General features: G+C 50.9%; 9 protein-coding genes across 9 annotated transcripts; 7 read left to right on the top strand and 2 right to left on the bottom strand.

The window, feature by feature from the left end:
• Positions 1–215: 215 nt before the first annotated feature.
• Positions 216–1,509, bottom strand: N7503_006227 (NAD(P)-dependent alcohol dehydrogenase; the record flags this gene model as incomplete). Its single annotated transcript, XM_057065774.1, has 2 exons — positions 216–1,397; positions 1,453–1,509. The coding sequence occupies 2 exons, from the start codon at positions 1,507–1,509 to the stop codon at positions 216–218; spliced, it is 1,239 nt and encodes a 412-aa protein (XP_056921243.1).
• Positions 1,510–2,132: 623 nt separating this feature from the next.
• On the top strand, positions 2,133–3,418 carry N7503_006226 (D-mandelate dehydrogenase-like dehydrogenase; the record flags this gene model as incomplete). The annotated part of the gene is made up of 6 exons (XM_057065773.1): positions 2,133–2,219; positions 2,266–2,364; positions 2,421–2,652; positions 2,720–2,802; positions 2,857–3,138; positions 3,209–3,418. 6 exons carry the CDS (start codon positions 2,133–2,135, stop codon positions 3,416–3,418), a joined length of 993 nt encoding a protein of 330 aa, XP_056921242.1.
• A 352-nt stretch (positions 3,419–3,770) lies between these two features.
• rpl17 (60S ribosomal protein uL22) lies at positions 3,771–4,820 on the top strand (the record flags this gene model as incomplete). The annotated part of the gene is made up of 4 exons (XM_057065772.1): positions 3,771–3,773; positions 3,952–4,165; positions 4,427–4,614; positions 4,671–4,820. The coding sequence occupies 4 exons, from the start codon at positions 3,771–3,773 to the stop codon at positions 4,818–4,820; spliced, it is 555 nt and encodes a 184-aa protein (XP_056921241.1).
• A 443-nt stretch (positions 4,821–5,263) lies between these two features.
• N7503_006224 (putative haloalkanoic acid dehalogenase) lies at positions 5,264–5,980 on the top strand (the record flags this gene model as incomplete). The annotated part of the gene is made up of 1 exon (XM_057065771.1): positions 5,264–5,980. One exon carries the CDS (start codon positions 5,264–5,266, stop codon positions 5,978–5,980), a length of 717 nt encoding a protein of 238 aa, XP_056921240.1.
• Positions 5,981–6,622: 642 nt separating this feature from the next.
• N7503_006223 (VHS and GAT domain-containing protein) lies at positions 6,623–8,082 on the top strand (the record flags this gene model as incomplete). The annotated part of the gene is made up of 5 exons (XM_057065770.1): positions 6,623–6,659; positions 6,709–6,785; positions 6,843–6,881; positions 6,940–7,314; positions 7,378–8,082. The coding sequence occupies 5 exons, from the start codon at positions 6,623–6,625 to the stop codon at positions 8,080–8,082; spliced, it is 1,233 nt and encodes a 410-aa protein (XP_056921239.1).
• Positions 8,083–9,339: 1,257 nt separating this feature from the next.
• Positions 9,340–10,353, top strand: N7503_006222 (lytic polysaccharide monooxygenase; the record flags this gene model as incomplete). Its single annotated transcript, XM_057065769.1, has 1 exon — positions 9,340–10,353. One exon carries the CDS (start codon positions 9,340–9,342, stop codon positions 10,351–10,353), a length of 1,014 nt encoding a protein of 337 aa, XP_056921238.1.
• A 1,234-nt stretch (positions 10,354–11,587) lies between these two features.
• Positions 11,588–13,044, top strand: N7503_006221 (cation diffusion facilitator family transporter; the record flags this gene model as incomplete). Its single annotated transcript, XM_057065768.1, has 2 exons — positions 11,588–12,713; positions 12,766–13,044. 2 exons carry the CDS (start codon positions 11,588–11,590, stop codon positions 13,005–13,007), a joined length of 1,368 nt encoding a protein of 455 aa, XP_056921237.1. The 3' UTR covers positions 13,008–13,044.
• Positions 13,045–13,313: 269 nt separating this feature from the next.
• Positions 13,314–14,954, top strand: N7503_006220 (Zn(II)2Cys6 transcription factor; the record flags this gene model as incomplete). The annotated part of the gene is made up of 2 exons (XM_057065767.1): positions 13,314–13,411; positions 13,462–14,954. Exons 1-2 carry the CDS (start codon positions 13,378–13,380, stop codon positions 14,952–14,954), a joined length of 1,527 nt encoding a protein of 508 aa, XP_056921236.1. The 5' UTR covers positions 13,314–13,377.
• A 683-nt stretch (positions 14,955–15,637) lies between these two features.
• N7503_006219 (glycoside hydrolase family 55 protein) lies at positions 15,638–18,552 on the bottom strand (the record flags this gene model as incomplete). The annotated part of the gene is made up of 2 exons (XM_057065766.1): positions 15,638–18,291; positions 18,348–18,552. The coding sequence occupies 2 exons, from the start codon at positions 18,550–18,552 to the stop codon at positions 15,638–15,640; spliced, it is 2,859 nt and encodes a 952-aa protein (XP_056921235.1).
• Positions 18,553–18,725: the final 173 nt, after the last annotated feature.

Raw genomic sequence — 18,725 nt, 5'->3', positions numbered from 1 at the left:
AAGATCTCCCAATCCTGCAAGATTGCGGGCTCAAGACCTCGTTGTGGTGTTTCATTTTCTTTTATTCCAAATCACTTTATTTGCGCGACTTCATTCCACAATCTAGTCTCAGTTTTGAATTACAATCCCTCATCTACTTTCTCAAAGGGGTATTTTCAGTCATCAACATCATCATCTCATCACAAACCGCCTATAAAAAAAGGTGAAGAAGCAAATTACAAGCTAGCCTTAGTAGCCTCACCCGGTCCCTCGATAATAACCTTGACAACCGGGTTTCCAGCTTCATCAACTCCCTTGCCGGCAAGTGTAAATGCCCTCGCACCATCCTCAAGCTTGACCCGGTGCGTAACAACCTTCTCCTCGGTCGACTGCATCTTCCCGCTTGCCAAGAGCGCAATAGCAGCTGGGTAGGCGTGTCCGTCGTATCGGAATGTACCGATGATATCGACCTCGCGCAGCGCAGCTGCGCCAACGGGGAGTGTTTGAATAGGGTTGCCCATGCCAATCTGAACGAGAACACCACCGGGCTGGGATGCGTAGATACCTGCCTGCACGCAAGAGGGCACACCGGTACAATCGTAGACACGGTTGAATCCGGGCACAGTGAGACCTCCCTCAGTACCGGCCGCGGCAGTGAGGGTAGCAGCGACGTTTTGCGCGTTCGCGAGTGCCCAGGCTGTTTGCTCGGCATGCGGGGCATCCTTAGCGGGAGGCGGGTTGGCAGGATCACCGCGGGGGATAAGAGATGTCTTCAAGCCCAGTCCGAGGGACGCGGCGATCTCGAGACGCGAGGCATCGATATCAGCCACAACGATAGAGGTGAAGTTCTCGCTTGCGGCGAGGGCAGAGGCGAGGAGGAGACCAATTGCACCTGCACCGAAAACGAGAGCTGCGGTAGCCTCACCTGTTGAGCGGGCGATCTCGACTTGCTCCTTTGTTGGGGGACGTGAGCGGCGGATAGCATGTAAGCAGACAGCGAGGGGTTCCACGAGGGCACCACCTGCATCTGTGACGTTTGCAGGGAGAGCATGGCACATCTCAGCTGGGTGGTTTGTGCGCTCCATCAGTGTGCCGTCGAGGTGGGGGAAGACCTTTGCACTGCTGCGGAACTGCATTGAGGGACAAATGTTGTAGCGGCCTTGTTGGCAGAGGGCGCATTTACGGCAGGGGAGGCCGACTTCCATGGCGACGCGGTCGCCGACTTGGTGGGTGGTTACATTTGGTCCGATGGCTGTGATTGTGCCGGCGGATTCGTGACCAAGACACATTGGCTCGCGGACGACGAAGTCACCATTGCGGCCGTGGGAGTAATAGTGTAGATCTGAGCCACAGAGACCGGTTGCTTGAACGGCGATTTGGATATCGCTGCCGGATGGAGCTGGAACATTGCGTTTCTCCTGGACTATGTATTAGTTGGGACTACGTATCTGAGCTTGAGCTGATGGAGCCTACCACACGGAGGTCCTTTGCGCCGTGGAGGACGAGTACAGTCGCGGATGTTTCTGCCATGGTGTATGTATGCAATGGGTGTGTGAAAGAGTAGAATCAAAGAGCAAGAAAACAAACTGAATGGAGGAGCTCATAAGCGGCGACTGAAAAGTAGTCCCCTCATTTTCCCCCCACGACATCAGTGGGGAAGATGTGACGCGGTTGGTTCGACATCCACGGATTTACTCCGGTCGGTTATTGCGCCGAAATCGGCAATTCCCAATAGCCGATGGCCTGACGTGGGGGTTATGCGAGATTCCGCATTTTCCGATAATATCAATATTTATCAAAGAAAGAGAAGAAATCTAAAGGGGATAGGAAGTAATAAAGTCATAGAGGCATAAAGGTATAGTCAATGGTAGCGAAATGTATTGTGACTGATCACCAAGTTGTATATGTACTATAGTTCATTTGCCGGAATACAACTTCCACATTTCTCCACTTAAGCTCGCGGGAATCGCGGGGTTTGGGTTGGCGAATACGTAGTTTTGTCCGAGGTCTTTCTTTTTCTTTCCTTTCCAGATCTCTCTGTCTAATTGTCTATCCTAGAAATCATCAATACCGGGCCCCTTATACATCCAAAGTAAGTGTGTGACGCGCTGCGAGCGACATGCATGAGCTCATTGCGCATAGTAGTTTCCAACATGCCTTCCCAAGCTGCTCTCCTCATTGGGGCTATTACGCACGCGCGCAAAGAATGGGAGAGTCTCTCCTCGATCCTGTCCCTCAAGGTTAGTTACATGGCGCATTGCACGGAGAACCTGCTAACTCGCGCAGGAATTCCCCAGCGGCACTCGAGAGGAGTTCATTAAGAACTGCAAGGCGGGACACTACGATGATGTGACTGCAATTTACCGATCCAATACCTCTAATAAGGTGCGCATGTAACTATGACAGGTGTTATCACCGGACCGAAGCTAAATACTTGATAGTACACCGGAAACTTCGATGCCGAGCTGCTCGCCGTGCTACCCCAGTCGGTCAAGTATATCTGCCATAATGGCGCCGGATATGACAATCTCGATGTGGCAACTTGCTCGCAGAAGAATATTTCCGTCTCGAGCACTCCCGTCGCGGTGAATAATGCCACTGCTGATGTGGGCATTTTTCTTATGATTGGTGCACTCCGCCAGGCTTATGTGCCCCAGGCTGCTCTTCGGGCTGGTGAGTGATAATTTCTACGATCGAGACCGAGACGCGGAAATAGAGTCTAACTAGATATCAATAATAGGCACTTGGCAAGGACAGTCGACTCTGGGCAATGACCCCCAGGGCAAAGTTTTGGGAATTTTGGGCATGGGCGGAATTGGTCGCGTGGGTATACCAGGTCCTGTTATTGCTACCTTGGCTAATTGAATTGATCAACAGGAAATGGCCGCACGGGCCAAGGCTTTTGGCATGAAGATCCAATACCACAATCGCTCCCAGCTGCCGGCGGAACTGGAGGGTGGAGCGACATATGTTTCGTTCGATCAGCTTCTGGCTAATGCCGACGTCCTCAGCTTGAACTTGGCCCTGAACGCATCGACACGGCATATTATTAGCGCGAAGGAGTTTGGGAAAATGAAGGATGGCGTAGTGATTGTCAACACTGCGCGTGGAGCTTTGATCGACGAGAAGGCGCTGGTCGCTGCGATCGAATCTGGCAAGGTATTATCTCTGCATTCAACATTTAAATTGACCTCTGTGAAGGATTTCACTAACGAGTTCCGCTGAATAGGTTCGGTCTGCTGGCCTGGATGTATACGAAAATGAGCCAGCAATTGAGCCCGGTCTGGTGAACAACCCGCGGGTCATGCTGCTCCCTCATATTGGTACAATGACCTATGAGACACAAAAGGAGATGGAGATCCTGGTGCTCGACAATCTGCGGTCTGCGGTGGAGAAGGGAAAGTTGATTACACAAGTACCAGAACAAAAGCGGGCATAGATAAGGAGCAAGTTAGATTCAACATTGAAGATAGAGATAATTGTATTTGATGCTTGCAATAACAAGACTTGACTGCCTCAGGTTTGAGCTTCACAACTCCCAGTAAAAACACAGTATACGCTGTTTGCCTGAGGCTGAAGAAGGGACAATGATGACTCAGCACCCGACGGGTGATGCTTACCTAATTAATTACCGAAAGAAGCTAGTGTTAGGGCTCGCTTAGGGCCCGCGCGCCAAGAGCGAAAAAAACCGCACCAAACTTGGAGTTCTAGCGTTAGCGGTCGAAGACGAAAAGCGACAACATCATCCCGACACCGAGGACCATCGACTTCCCCTCGCCAACTCCTTCAAGATGGTGAGTTTTGCACCCCCCAGCCTTCGATATACCCCAAACGACTTCCTAGAGGCCATTCACGACCCTTATATCTCGAATACAAGGACGAATGCACCTAGTCCATTTGGATATCGAAAAAAACCATTACCACAAACTCAACCACCACCATGATTACTGACGACTTCTGTTCGTTTTACAGGTCCGTTACGCCGCCCAGGAGATCCAGAACGCTAAGAGCGCCCGCGCTCGCGGCTCTTACCTCCGTGTTTCCTTCAAGAACACCCGTGAGACTGCTCAGGCCATCAACGGCATGAAGCTGCAGAAGGCTCTCACCTACCTCGACAACGTCACCAAGAAGTCGATGGCTGTCCCCATGCGCCGCTACGCTGGTTCCACCGGTCGCACCGCTCAGGGTGAGTTTCGATCGAAATTTTCTTATTATGTTGGATGAACTTTCGGAGGCAACGGTGTCAAGGGGTGTTACGATTGGGGCAAATGGAAGTGTGGAATATTCGAAATCCTTACGACAATGTGCGATTGTGCAAGCAGACGGATTATTTGCTATGAGAGGAAGATTTTGTGCGATTTCTGGGACACCGTTGCCGCTCGAAAAAGAAAATTCAATGTGTGGGATCTGGGCTATCGAACAACCAGCTGACAGTTTTCGTCTCCAGGCAAGCAGTTCGGTGTCTCCAAGGCCCGCTGGCCCGTCAAGTCCGCCGAGTTCCTGATCGACCTCCTCAAGAACGCTGAGGCCAACGCCGATACCAAGGGTCTCGACACTGGCAACCTTGTTGTCCAGCGCATCCAGGTTAACCAGGCTCCCAAGGGCCGCCGCCGCACTTACCGTGCTCACGGTCGTGTACGTTTTATCTTTCCTTGCACCAATCTTTGACCTCTCGCTAACATATCACATAGATCAACCCCTACATGACCAACCCCTGCCACATCGAGTTGATCCTCACTGAGGCCAACGAGGAGGTCAAGAAGGCCGCCAAGGAGGACAAGGTTCGCCTGTCTTCCCGCCAGCGTGGCGCTCAGATCCGCCAGGCTCTCATTGAGGCATAAACGGATCGCCGGGGAAGGGATGTTGAACGGTGATTGAAAGAAAATGGATCGCCGTGGACGGGCCGGAGTTCTTGCGCATCTGTATGTTGGAACGGAATGATACCGGATCATACAAGATTTTTCAGGTCATGGTACCAACACGGAGGAGAACCAAATAAAAAGTTTAAAGCGCGGCTCCGACATAGTATTCTGTACTGCCTGATCTGATCATGATACAAACGTGGTTTCTCTTCTGTGCAATGTTATAGATCTTGTACTTTCTCCTTCAGGTGATCAAGAATGATGGACATTCTGAAATAATATCACTATGTTTTATGATCAATCTGGAACAACCTACGTGAGCCGCTAGATAATAAATCGGCGGGGACATGTGCGGGGCTCGAGTTCATGTAGATCTATATCGTACCACGACTTGTACTCCTGGCACTCACAGTCTTCAAATCATGTCCCGTTTATCAGATTATCGTCTTCTCTGCTTCGATGTCTACGGCACACTCATCGACTGGGAAAGTGGAATCATCACCGCACTCCAGCCGATCCTCCAACACAGCCAGACCGAGTTCACTCGGAAGCATCTACTGACCATCTATCATGAGCTCGAAAGCGAACAGCAGCGCCTTACCCCAGACAAACCATACTCCCAGCTTCTCTCTACTATACACCCCCTCCTGGCCCATAGACTAGAACTACCTACTCCTAGTGAAGAGGAAAGCACCCAGTTCGGCGAGTCAGTGGGCTCTTGGCCGGCCTTCCCCGATACTGTGGAGGCCCTGCACCGCCTACAGAAGCACTACAAGCTCGTGGTCCTCTCCAATGTCGACCGGGCTTCCTTCGCCCAGTCCAACGCTGGCAGTCTACAGGGGTTTCCCTTTGATCTGATTATTACCGCTGAACACGTGGGCTCTTACAAGCCCGACGCGCGGAACTTTGCGTATATGAAGAAAGCTGTACATGCAGACTTGGGCGTTGAGCCGGCACAGATCTTGCAGACGGCACAAAGTCAGTTCCATGATCATCAGCCCGCATCTCGGGCGGGAATTCGGTCAGTGTGGATCGAGAGACCTGGTGCCACGATGGGGACTGGAGAGGAAGCTCCCATTTTTGATTGGCGCTTTGACACGCTGGGTGAAATGGCAGATGCCTTGCAGAATGAGGATTGAGCAATTTCTGTCAAGGGGAGGTTGCTGCCTGGGCATTTTTAAGTTGGGGCCGTCCTTGATGCAGTGTATGGCGCATCTAGCCATAGGAAGATGCATCCACTTTACCGTGGTGGGAGTCCGAGCAGGCTTGGCGGTGCCAATTTTGCTCCGCCACACTTGGGTACATCATCAGGCATTTGAAGAAAGTATGAAGGAATTCAAAGGATATCCTGGGATCATGGCGAGGGTAGAATCAATATAATCTCTTCTTGATGCGATGGCCACCACGTCACTGTAGCCGAAATCAAGCCGGCTAAGGTCACATCCGGGTAATCGTAGATGCGATCAGAGCCTCAAAGCCGAGGAAAAGGGTAAAAAAGTTGAAAACTCATGGGACGGAAATACTAACTTCCTGAGGTAAAGAATTGACGCGGATTCCACGTAGTCAATGAAGATCATTTGCCACATGGATTCCCAGAATGAACGCCTCTATAGTTAAGCGCGGATGACAGTGTGACCAAGCATGGACCCTGCCTACGCGAGGCTACTAGTTCATATCATCCCCCGGTTCTCCTCCACATCTTCACTAGCTTCTTTTTCCTTTTTTCCTCTTTCTTCCTCTTTCTTCCTCTTCCCTATCCCTTACAAATTTACTCTCCTACAATGAATCGCTTTCTAGACAAATTGAGTCGCCGAGATAGTGCGTCTGCACCCCACATTCCCCCGCAACCCTCACTAATTACCCATAGGCTCTCCAGCTTCTCCGAGCGACAATGAGACCACCCATGACGATGACTCACCGGAAGCTGCTCTTCTTCATGAATTGGTTTGTATCTCTCGATTCTTGGTTTGATATTATCTTAACTGACGTTGCGCTTCTCAGAAAACCTTCTGCGAATCCAACAGCAACCCGCAGGACTCGGTATGTAGCGCCGCCGACCCTTCCACCTATAAACAAATCGCTTACCATTCTTACCCAGCACGGAAATGAATTTGTTCACCTCCCTCGCATTGTTGAGCTCGCTGAGTCTAGTCCCGCCGCCGCTAAGGAAGCGGCCTACCGCATTCGCAAATACTTGAAGACTCCGACCAGAGTCTCGAACCACGTCCAGTACAATGCGATTATGGTTATGCGCATTTTGGCCGACAACCCGGGGCACACCTTTACGCGCAACTTCGACACAAAATTTGTCACCACAATCAAGGAGCTGCTGCGCTACGGCCGAGACTGGCATGTACAGCACTACCTGCGTCAATACTTGAACACCCTCGAGGGTACTCGACTCGGCGATGAAGATCTCCAGGAGCTCCTTCAGATGTGGGCCAAGGAGAAAACCAAGGGCGAGCGGTCCTTTGTAAGTATGTTTATTTTTCCTACTGCCCTCACCAACATGCATGCTCACCACGGTTTCCCACAGGCGGATCGGTTCCCCCAAGCGAATCCGGCGAATCCGGGGTATAATGCCCAGATGGCCCCAATCCCGCCGCCGCACCCGAGTGCTCATATGCAAGCACCCTCAACTGCCGTGTACCCCGAGCCAGGCGAACTGGCGGCGCGCGTGGAGGAGGCGCGGAATTCCGCCAAGCTTCTCACGCAATTTGTACAGACGACACCCGCTGCAGAGATTGACCAGAACGAACTCATCAAGGAGTTTATTGATCGCTGCCGAACATCTTCGCGACTCATTCAATCTTATATCCACGCGAACAACCCCCCTCCTGATGAGGACACTCTTCTTACCCTGATCGAGTGCAATGATGAGATCTCCGTCGCGCTGTCGCATCAGCAACGTGCCATGCTGAAGGCCCGTAAGGCCCGAGGCTCGATGAGTCCTCTTTCCAGCCCGAATGCCCCTAGCTCCGTTTCACCGATCATGGCATCTGGTGCGCGTCAAGATCCTGCATCGCCCTTGATTGACTTGGATAATACGACCACCATCGAAGGCCGCATCGGCACCGTCAGAGACACTCATGAGCCGTACGAGTACCAGGCATCGGACTTTGAGGTGGAGAATCCGTTCGCCGATAACAATGCCACACAATACCCTGATGCGGAGCGGAACCGACCCAATGCCGGCCAGGGTGAGCGTGCGGTGCATTTTCAATCCTCGGAGCATGCTTGATTGATTGTGCGATCTACGATGATTCGTACTTGATGATTGATACCCTTTACCCGAGCGTTACATTGGTCTTGATCTTGCTATTTTTGAATGCGTTTGTTGGTTTTTCCCGTGCGCAGACACCTTTCGTTCTTTGCTATCTGCATTTTTCACGATACCTCGAGCTATTTATGGGGATGTGAAAGACCTCTTGTCCGCGTCCTTTAGTTGAACACAGATATGATTGTCGTAACCAAATTCCGATGGGAATGTCGAGTCCATTATACCTTTCGTAGTTAGTGAGGGATTACTGTTTTTCGGAAGGTCTTGGATACTTGCATTTAACAAATTTCAAGGTTGGCTATGGAATCTTATCTCAGGACTGTCATTTGTTTTTGTCCAGCAAGACTGACCTCGGGAGTCTTGAACCAGAATGTCACATCTCTTGAGCTCCCTTGGCCTTCGTCACCGGAGAGTGGTGTTGGAAGACCCATCACTTGCAACGTTTCAGCCAGACTCCACAATCAAGGCCCTGGATCAACCTTAATCAAACTTGATGGAGACAGGGACCGAGGCTGAAAAAAGGGAAGCGCCCAACCCATCATCCACGTCTACCCGAGTTTTTTCTGGCATGACCAAATTGACCCAAATTTTTGTCAGGATCAGCGTTATCAGAATGATCAATATTCCCATCAATCACAAAATGGCATTTCGTAGACTCGTGTTTCGGTGCAGTGCGGTGCTCTTCAACCTGAAACTCGTCCGGCGCGTGGAATCGGCCTTGGCAAGCCCTAACAGGGACGTCGGCCTTGTCCCGAATGCAGGTACTAACTCATGCGATAGAGCAGGCTGGACTGTCTGAAAATGCCCCGAGATCCTGGGATTAAGCAATATCGCCGGTCTCACCACGCGCCCCCCGGTGGAGGAGTATGATCCCTTGGAGGACGTCAGGGGGTTTAAGTGTTTCATATTGTCTTTTAGGTCTGGTTGATTGACAGCTTTTCACGGAAGATCTTTCCTTGGTACTTTCAAGGTGTTTGCAGTTGATTAAGCTTCTAATCTGACAGACTCGAGATATGGGATCGTGGGAAATGAAGCGAATTTATATAAATCATAGCATGGCCCCAATATGGCGCCCGTCAAGCTGGTCTATTCTTTGACTTTTACTTCTTCCATTCTTTCTCTCCGGTCTGTGACCGTGCAGTCTGTTTTTTACCCTTTCATTCACTATATACTTGAACGGTACCGGTTTACCGATCAATCTCATTCTTTCCAATCAAAATGAAGCAATTCACATCCCTAGCTGCCGTCGCCGGACTTGTTTCTCTAGTCCACGGCCATGGCTTCATTAGCAGCCCAACACCTCGTTACCCTGGCTCAGCGTTTGAAGCTGCCTGTGGCCAACAAGCCTACGATACCGAAACAGCTGATATCTACGGAAACGTCCAGGGCATGCTCCAAGTTGCCGAGAGTCAAAGTGACTACAATGCTGCCGAGTGCAATGCTTGGCTGTGCAAGGGCTTCAAGTATGCCGACAACAATGTCACTTACTCGTACACGGCGGGTGAGACGGTGGACTTCGAGGTCACAATCCAGGCTCCGCATACCGGTGTCGCCAACGTCTCGGTGGTCGATACTTCTACCAACACTGTCATCGGTAGCCCGCTGATCTCATGGTCTGTCTATGCTTCCGTCTCGACCGGTGTGGCAGCGAACAACACTGCGTTCAGTGTTACTATTCCTGATGACCTGGGTGATCAGTGCACCACTGGTGGTGACTGTGTGCTGCAGTGGTACTGGTATGCCGAGTCCATTGATCAGACCTACGAGTCCTGTGTCGACTTTACTGTCGATGGATCGGGCTCTAGTTCCAGCTCGGGCTCTACTGGCTCTACCTCCAGCGCTTCTACGGAGGCTACTTCCTCGACTGCTACACCTACTTCCACATCTTCCGCCTCTACTTCGTCCTCGGCTACTCCCACCGAGACACCTACTCCCGCTGAGACATCCACTTCCGCTGAGACATCCACTCCCGTCGTGACTCCCACTGAGACTCCCGCGGCGGCTGAGACCACTACTCCAGCCGTAGTTGCTACTTCCGCCCCCGCTGAGACCCCCACTGCCTCTGCGGACGTGATCCCCAGCACTACTTTTGCTACTCAACTTCGTGCGTCTGGCTCCCTGGCTTCGTCAACTGGTGTTGCTACTTCCGTGTCAATCCCCACCAATGCCTCCGCCGAAGAGAAGTTGAACTGGGTGGAGAGTGTATTTAAGTACCTTGTGGGCAACAACTAAGGGCTCAGTTGGTGCAGTAGAAGTCCTGGGGATTTGGTTTGACTATATACTTGGCCCATCCTTCAGAGGGATCGAGGTGTATCTCTATATAGAAGCATCAGAATATACAAACCGCTTGCCGCTTATGTTTAAGGACATTTTTAAATCCCTATATAAAACTGAGATTAGTTGGAGTTGATACAATAATTTCTGACCGATTTCCATCTCTTCCATTACATATCTAGGTGGATGCATAAGATTTCAAGTATTAATCGGTATACCAGTATTCTAAAAGGCGTTATGAAGTCATTCTAGTTGTATGCAGTCTTTGGGATATGGGCAGCCATGTAGCTAAAATCCTTGGTTGTTTGATATCCAAGGTGTCAAGAAGATAGAGTACCTACCAATCCACAGTCCAACACGCTCCAGTATGAAACACCTCCATTACCCATCCCCAAAACAGCGAAGCTCGCCAGACCTTAATACAAACTATCTCGGAAAGTGTGACATACCACCTAGGCACTTCGAAACACCGGAATAAGTGCAAGGTAATTGATCTGTCGATCGTAAGTGGGGCTTTGCGGCGCCAACCGAAAGACCTAAAATGTGAATCAATCTTCTGCTTTATAGCACCATTGCGAATAATGTTTAACCAGCCAACGTAGTGTGCTAGTCAAGTAGGTCAAGCCTAGGTTGCCCGAACCAAGTACGAACCCTAGAAGGTCCGCCCATACTTATCCTTGAATCCATTCTTTTAGTGTTACGCACTATGGGTCGAAAGTTGGGGGCTTGACATTCGGAGGTTCAATTCCTTCCATGGATATTCCTTTTTTGCTTTTCTTTTATTATCACTTGTTCTTACTCTTCTTTCTTCGACATCTTTTTCTATTTTCTTTTGTTTCTCTTTATGCTGTGCCCAGTCTGAGATGCAGCCCACATCTACGCAATCCCGTCAGTCCAATCTATATCATACTGTGATTGTCACACCCTAAGCCTTGCACTTACTCTTTAATGTCAAATGCTTGTAGTATTGTCATATTAGACTCAATGGCACTATATGAACAGGAATACATATATTCTTGATGCCAATTGGACAATAATGCAAATCAATCTATTTACTCCTGCCAAGATGCCAAGCTGATAAGATAAGCACTGCCACTTTTCGTCCCTTTTTCCCTTTACCCCATTGTAAGCCGGAGAATAATTGCTTCTTCCCCTTACTCCCTTCATTCCTCACGTTCCACATACCGTCACCATGGAGGAACACATCCGTCAGAGTATCTCCAACCATCCACATGCTTTGCAACATTTGCATAGCAGCAGCCCACACTCATCGCACCGCGCTATGACTCCCCGATCCTACAATGAGGGCACCTCAAGCGCCCTCGAGCATGAGGCAGTCCTCCAGAACCGCCCTGGTAGCCCCGATGAAGAGGGTCAGCTTCCACCTCGATACACCGCAGAGAGCGATCCATTCCAGCTGGCCTCTAAGATCAAGACGGAGGATGAGATCCGACAGATGAAGGCCAATACTTCACGGAAGCGTGATCCCAACACCGATAGCACTAGGGCCATGGAGATGGTACAAAAGACGGGCGCGATCGGCAAGCAGGCGATTGTCGCGCGCAAGCTCCAGGGCTTTTACGAGAACCAGAATGAGAACATCGAGCGCATGCTGAAACCGGTTGAAGAGCATGTGCGGGCCGCCCGCGAGTTGAACAGCGAAAACAGTCTCAAGTACAAGATCGCCGTGTACGCCAGTTTTGCTGCAAACCTTATTCTTTGTGGTGTGCAAATCTACGGTGCTGTGTCCTCTGGATCGTTGTCGTTATTCACCACCATGGCGGATGCCATCTTCGACCCCATGTCCAACTTGACCCTGCTGCTGTGCAATAAAGCCGTCAATCGAGTCGACCCTCGCCAATTTCCTGCTGGAAAGGCTCGTATTGAGACCGCTGGCAACATCTGCTTCTGTTGCCTCATGACTGCTGTTTCGCTCATCATCATTGCCTTCTCCATTCGCGAGATTGTTGAGGGCTCCGACACCCTCCGAGCTCCCTTCCACCTGCCCTCCGTCATCGCTGTTGCCATCGCCTTCTTCACCAAGCTCGCGCTTTTCCTGTACTGCTTTGCCTTGCGCAACCAGGTCTCCCAGATTCGTATTCTGTGGGAGGATCACCGGAACGACCTGCTCATCAACGGAATCGGTGTTATGACCTCTATTTTAGGTAGTAAAGTCCGCTGGTGGATTGATCCTATGGGTGCTATTATCCTGTCATTGATTGTCAGCGGGCTGTGGTTGCACTCCGCCTACGGCGAATTCCAGCTACTGATTGGTGTCACCGCGGATACCAAGATGCAGCAGCTGATCACCTATATTTGTAAGTCCTCGCGATGTGTTGCAAGTAGTAGATACGATACTGACTACCACAGCTATGACCCACTCCCCTATGATCACAGCAATCGACACCGTTCGTGCGTACACGTCCGGCCCTCGCCTTCTTGTCGAGGTCGATATTGTCATGGATGCTGGTGCAACTCTCCGCGCAACCCATGATGTCGCCGAGGAGCTACAGATCAAGCTCGAATCCCTGCCTGATGTTGAGCGTGCCTACGTGCACGTCGACTATGAGACCACCCATAAGCCGGAGCATTTCCTCAAGAAGGAGCTATAAAGGCGTATTGACCACAAAGTGCATTTGTTTTGTAGCCATTTCACATTTCTACTGGCTTGTCTAGTGGAGCAAAAGCGTTTTCATTTTTGTACATAATAATATATAACTCAACCTCATAATTACTGGAATGAATCCACAACGAAGATTCTATGAAGATTCCAAAGAGTCCATCAAGTCCATCCAATCACGTTGCGCTCCGCTTGACACCATGTCCTAATCGAGTCTAGACCGCTGACTAACATCATGGAATTTCATCGAGCTTCAACCTCGGGAGAATCGTAAATGACATCAAATTTCCCAAATATCAAACGCCGTAATTCAATAGGTCCAGTCGTATCGTGACTGGGTTCTTTTGATCCCCATTGGGGACATGTCAGAGCGGTCTACGCAACCCCCCGCAAAAGGTACTATCGGTACACCCTATCTTAGCGCACAGCGGCTAATTTCGGAATAGACTGTCCAACCTGCCAAAGGCGGCGTATCAAATGCGATCGCAGCTTGCCTGGTTGTACAAAATGTGGGAAGCGGAATCTTGAATGTCCGGGCTACGGCCTGCAGCTGAAATGGGGCCAGGGAGTCGCGAGTCGTGGTAGGTTGCAGGGACAGATGATCCCAGTGCGCGAGGGCGCCGATGCATCCAATCAGTTCTTGGTTGTAGGTGCCACAGGTGGTAGTGGTACGCCGTTTGAGCTTGTTGGATCAGGGCAGGTCGATTTCTTGAGGACTCAGCCTCTGTCCCCGGTAAGTCTGATGGGTTCGCCTTCAATCGATCTGAGTCTGTCGGGGCCTCGGTCCCCCCATGCTTCACGATTGCTTGCTTGGTTCAAAGAGCGGGTTGCGCATCGACTGGCTTGGATCGATGGACCGGAGAATCCTTGGAGACAGATTATCTTACCTCTGGCCGAGAACTCGGAGACTGTGCTTTCGTCTGTCCTTGCTCTCGCTGCGCATGATTTGGCGTCCCAATATCCTGTTAAAGATCCCTGGTTCGTCAGGTTTCAGGATATCTCTGATGCGTACCAGAATAAAGCCCTAGCGCTCCTGGCGAAGGAACTGAGCGACCTGACGGCCTCGCCTTCGCTGCAAACCAGCCCGGACGCGTCCATGACACTAGCTTCGGTGCTCATCTTATGCAACAATCAACTTCTCTCGGCTCAATCATCAGGATGGAAGATCCATCTACTTGCCGCACGCGAATTGATCCTTGTCGGAGAAAGTCAATCTTACCTCCACCAGCAACTCCTTCGCATTCAAGAATTTCTCCTCCAGGAATTCTACTCCACCTCCGTCTGGACCCATCTAACCGCTTTCGACGACATGAACGTAATCAGTAACCTTAGCACTGCGCCCACAAGCACCGAAGACGCCGCTGTCGCAGACTTCATTCGCATAATCCACCAAATCACTCAACTGGAGCGACAGCAAAGCCGCTCCCAGTCCCCGCTCCCTTACTCCCTAATCGAAGATATTCACGCGCAAATCGAATCCGCACGCGTCAAAAGCTTCCGCCTAAGTCAAAAAGTCAACTTCTGGTCCGAATCCGATCGCACAGACTTTGAGTTCGTCGTCTGGATGTTCTACCACGCAAATTTGATCTACAGCGCTCAAGCATTTCCACAGCTCCGCGGGACGGTGATCGACGTCACCCATTCTCGAGATCAGATCCTAAGCCATGTGCGGCGTCTTTCGGAGACGAGGAACGGAATGTGGGCGCAGGATCTGGTTTGGCCGCTTTTCATTGCGGGAACGGAGTTGAGGGATGACCGGCCAAGTCAAAAGTTTGTGGAGAATGCTTTCAAAGATGTTATGCGGCTTAGTCGGACGCTAGATCGGGCGAGGGTTCTGGAGTTTTTGGAAACTTGGTGGAATATATCAGATCAGCGACTTGCTTCTTGGATTGATTTGGCGAGGGACCGGCCTGATGATTTCAATTTTCTGCTTTTGTGATGTGACTCATGAGCATTGAATATATCAATATAATGACTTGAAGATTTTTAGACGATTTATTGATGCAATCAACTATAGTCAAGTAAGAAATGGCCATGAAGACACGGCCACCATGTCCACCATGTCCACCATGTCCACACGGTCAATGTCGGTCCCTTCTTCTACTGGAAATAGTGCCTGATATTGGATACACCAGGTACATTCGACTATGTGCTCTGTTGAACCTTGGAATGTTCTAAACGGCATTTTATTCATTATTTTCAGCCACTGGTCTCTTGCAAATACAGTATCTGCCTATGGGCTCAATCAGGGCGCACGCACAAGTCAATACTGAAGAATTACAAGATTTACCAATTATTCTATACAAGTGAAATCTCGAAATTCTGTGGCATGATATATCTTTGTTGGATCACATATCTATTATTGATCTCGTCATACAAATAAAACCGGGTGGTATAAAAAAATGCCTCCAACGCGGTACCGTATTTTGAACAAGCACCAAATCCAATGTTCCACCATAATCTAAAACAGGGAAAAGAGAAAGAAGAAAGGGGCGGATTCCACACATGAAGATCAGACATGGTGGGAAAGATGCAAACAGGAACAGGAAAGGGAATAACAATCAACTAGAACGAAGATACCAAATAAACATCCACATCCTAAGGTGAGCCGTTACCGGGTATCTAGACGGACTGTTCGAACAATGCAATGGTTGAGCCATAGGTACTCTTGTTCGGGAGTTCGGGAACCATGCTCTTCCCGCTAGAGGACGTGACCATGTTGACGGACGCCTTGGTGGTGAGACCGTAGATGTGGACATCGGAGCAGTCGACTTCAACGATGTTTTCTTGACAATCCTCGGAGTTGAGACAGGTCTGTGCGTAGTTCTCGAAGAAGCTGTACAGACCGGCACCATAGATGTAGGTGTCCGAGGAGTTGAGCACACGCAGACCCCAGGACTTACGACACGAGGCGGTGGTGCAGGTGGAGAAGTCGGGATCGTTCCATTTCTCAGGTTGGGGAGTGAAGGGAGTGAGAGCGCTGGGGTTGGACTGATAGTAGGGAGTCTCTGTCTGGATCAGTCCCATGAAGACGTTCTCAGCATTGGAGACCTGGTAGTTGTAGAGCTGGTGGTGCTCGGAGGCGGTACCCCACAGCCAGACCGGGCCCTTGGATTCGATGAGGATACCACGTCCAGTGTAAACGTTGATCTGGTCGTGGCCAGCAAGATCAAGCTCGTGATCGGCTGTCCACATCCAGGTGTTCTCGAGGTAAGCGCTGGCCTTCTCGGTGACGTGGAGAAGCATGAACGCAGCCATGCACTCAGACTTGGGGGTAGTCGTGACGTGGGGAGTCTTAGGGCAGGTGTTGCTCTGCATACCAGATCCAGCAGCACCACCAATACGGAAGTGAACATCCCACATACCGGCGGAACCCTGAGTGGTAGCGGCAACGTTCCACTCCATGAGAATGGCACCAGGGGCAGCACCCTTGGTCATGATAACAAGGTCACTAATCTCGACGGAGCCGGTCTCACCCTTCTGGCCGACTTGAATGGCGGGAATAGGGTTCTCCTCATCCGCAAATTTGCTGCCATGGGCCATGATCATGGGCCAGATTTCACCAGTAATCTTGATATCCTTGGGTATCTTGATGGTGTCGGTGATGACGTAGGCACCGTGGTCAAAGTAGACGACCTGGTCAGAGGTGGCGCTATCCAGGACCTTCTGAATGATTTTGGTATCGTCGGTAGAACCGTCACCCTTGGCACCAGCAGACTTGACACTGATGAAGGACGAGGCAGGAAGACTCTCATACAGGGGCTTGGACTTTTCGAAGACAGCACCATCGACCAGGAGATCAGCTGGCTTGGAGGCAGTCTTCAGGGTAGCCTGGGTACGGGCGGACTCGACGGCTTGGTTAGCACCACAGGAACCGGTGCTGCCACTTGATCCGGAGCCAGAGCTGGCGGCATAAGAGCTCTGGGCAGCGGTGGTGCTAGCAGCGACGGTGTTCTCAGCAGTGGGGGTAACGGCCGCGGTGTTCTTACCAGCGCCGGTAGCGACTACAGTACTCTCGGCAGTAGGAATGGTGATGGTGTTCTCGGCAGTTCCAGTAGCAACAACGGTGTTCTCTCCGGAGGGGACTACAGTAAGCTCCTCGGTGACAGTGGGCTCAAGGCTAGCCTGAACGGTAGGAGTACTCTTAGCGACACCGGTGGCCGATAGGGCGACGGTGCGCATTCCATCTTCAGAGCCAGTGACGGAAGCAGGAATGGCCTGGCTGGTGGACTCGGCGACGCCACCACCAGCGTTGTTGCTGGCGAGGGTAGCAGAAGTATAAGACGCGGGACAAGCCTCAACAGTCTGCATGACGGTCTGGGTCACAGTAACAACTTCAGCGTCCTCATCAGCCTGGACAGCACGCTTGCTGACTCCGGAGCTTGGGGTATAGGTGTTACCCTGGACCCAATTGGCGACAACGGAACCGCCAGTCAGAATGGTGTTACCGTCAATACCAGCAACAGCAACGTCGGAGCCAGAGAAGTCGACGTTGTCCAAGACCAAAGTGCCACCACCGATAGGGATACTCTTCTTGGTCCAGGCAGTAACGATACCGGTAGGGGTGTTGGTAAGCTTGCTGTCGAGCATCATAACAGAACCAACGGTCTGGTTAGACGGCGATGTGGACATGTTCAAACCGACCTCGCAGTTGTTGATGCTGACCGACTTGAAGGTCCATGCCCAGTTCCAGTTCATGAAGATAGCGGTGTTGCAATCATTGAAAGTAAGGTTGCGAGTGGTGAATTGCTGGTTACCCAGGAACATGCCGTAGTTACCACCGTTGAAAGTCAAGTCGGACATGAAGCCACCAGAGCCATTATCCATGAAGATACCCTCCTGCTTGTTAGCGGATCCACCGCCCTTAACCATCTCGAATCGGATATTCTGCAAGCTGGTTGCCTGGCCCACCTGCCAGTGAATACCAGCACCGGAGCCCTTGGGCATGGCAGTCAAATCGATGACAAGGTTACGGACACCACGGAAGAAGTTGTTCTGGTTGGTGTACCAATTGGACCCATCATCCTCATAGGGATCAGCGTCGATTACAGCCATTCCAGTGAAGGCAGCAGCAGCCTTGATGATGGGCAGATCGGTGGCATCGCCAACGATCTGGGTGTAGTAATACTGGACGATAGGCTTGGACACCACATAGGTACCAGGCGGGAAGTAAACAAGCGCCGGGGTAGTGGTTGATGAGTCGCAGCCCTTACCACAACGGTCACCGGAGGAGATAGCCTTGTTGATGGCAGCGGTATCATCGGTGGAGCCATCACCTAGATCATAGTTAGTCTCAAGGAATCATGATATGGGATATCGTGCAGCCTCATACCCTTAGCACCGAAGTCTTTAACATTGCGGAAAACCTCGTAGTCGGCATTGCTATTGAAAGGCGCCACACCTTGGCGCTTGATGTTGGCCATCCAGTAGCTCGAGCTAGCCCGTTTGGAAACCTCCAGGCTATTAGGCATTGGGACCGCGCCCACCAGGGCCGTCGGTAGACCCAACAGTAGGATGAAATGGGCTAGGAATAGCATGATCGAGGATTGAAAATTGGCCATCTTCAAGATGACTGTTGCTGAACCTGCAGCGAAGCGTTTGTAAATGGAAACACTGGACCCTTATAGATGAAACCGTTCAGTAACCAGTACTGTACAGAGTTGGGGTGAAAAGCAGATCCGTTTTGATGAAAGAAAAGAAAAAAAAAAGA

The sequence above is a fragment of the Penicillium pulvis genome (genome assembly GCF_028828015.1).
Source record: "Penicillium pulvis strain IBT 33274 chromosome Unknown contig_3_segment0_segment0, whole genome shotgun sequence".
Classification (NCBI taxonomy): domain Eukaryota; kingdom Fungi; phylum Ascomycota; class Eurotiomycetes; order Eurotiales; family Aspergillaceae; genus Penicillium; species Penicillium pulvis.
The sequence above is the reverse complement of the archived record's forward strand: the minus strand, read 5'-3'. Positions and strand labels throughout refer to the sequence as shown.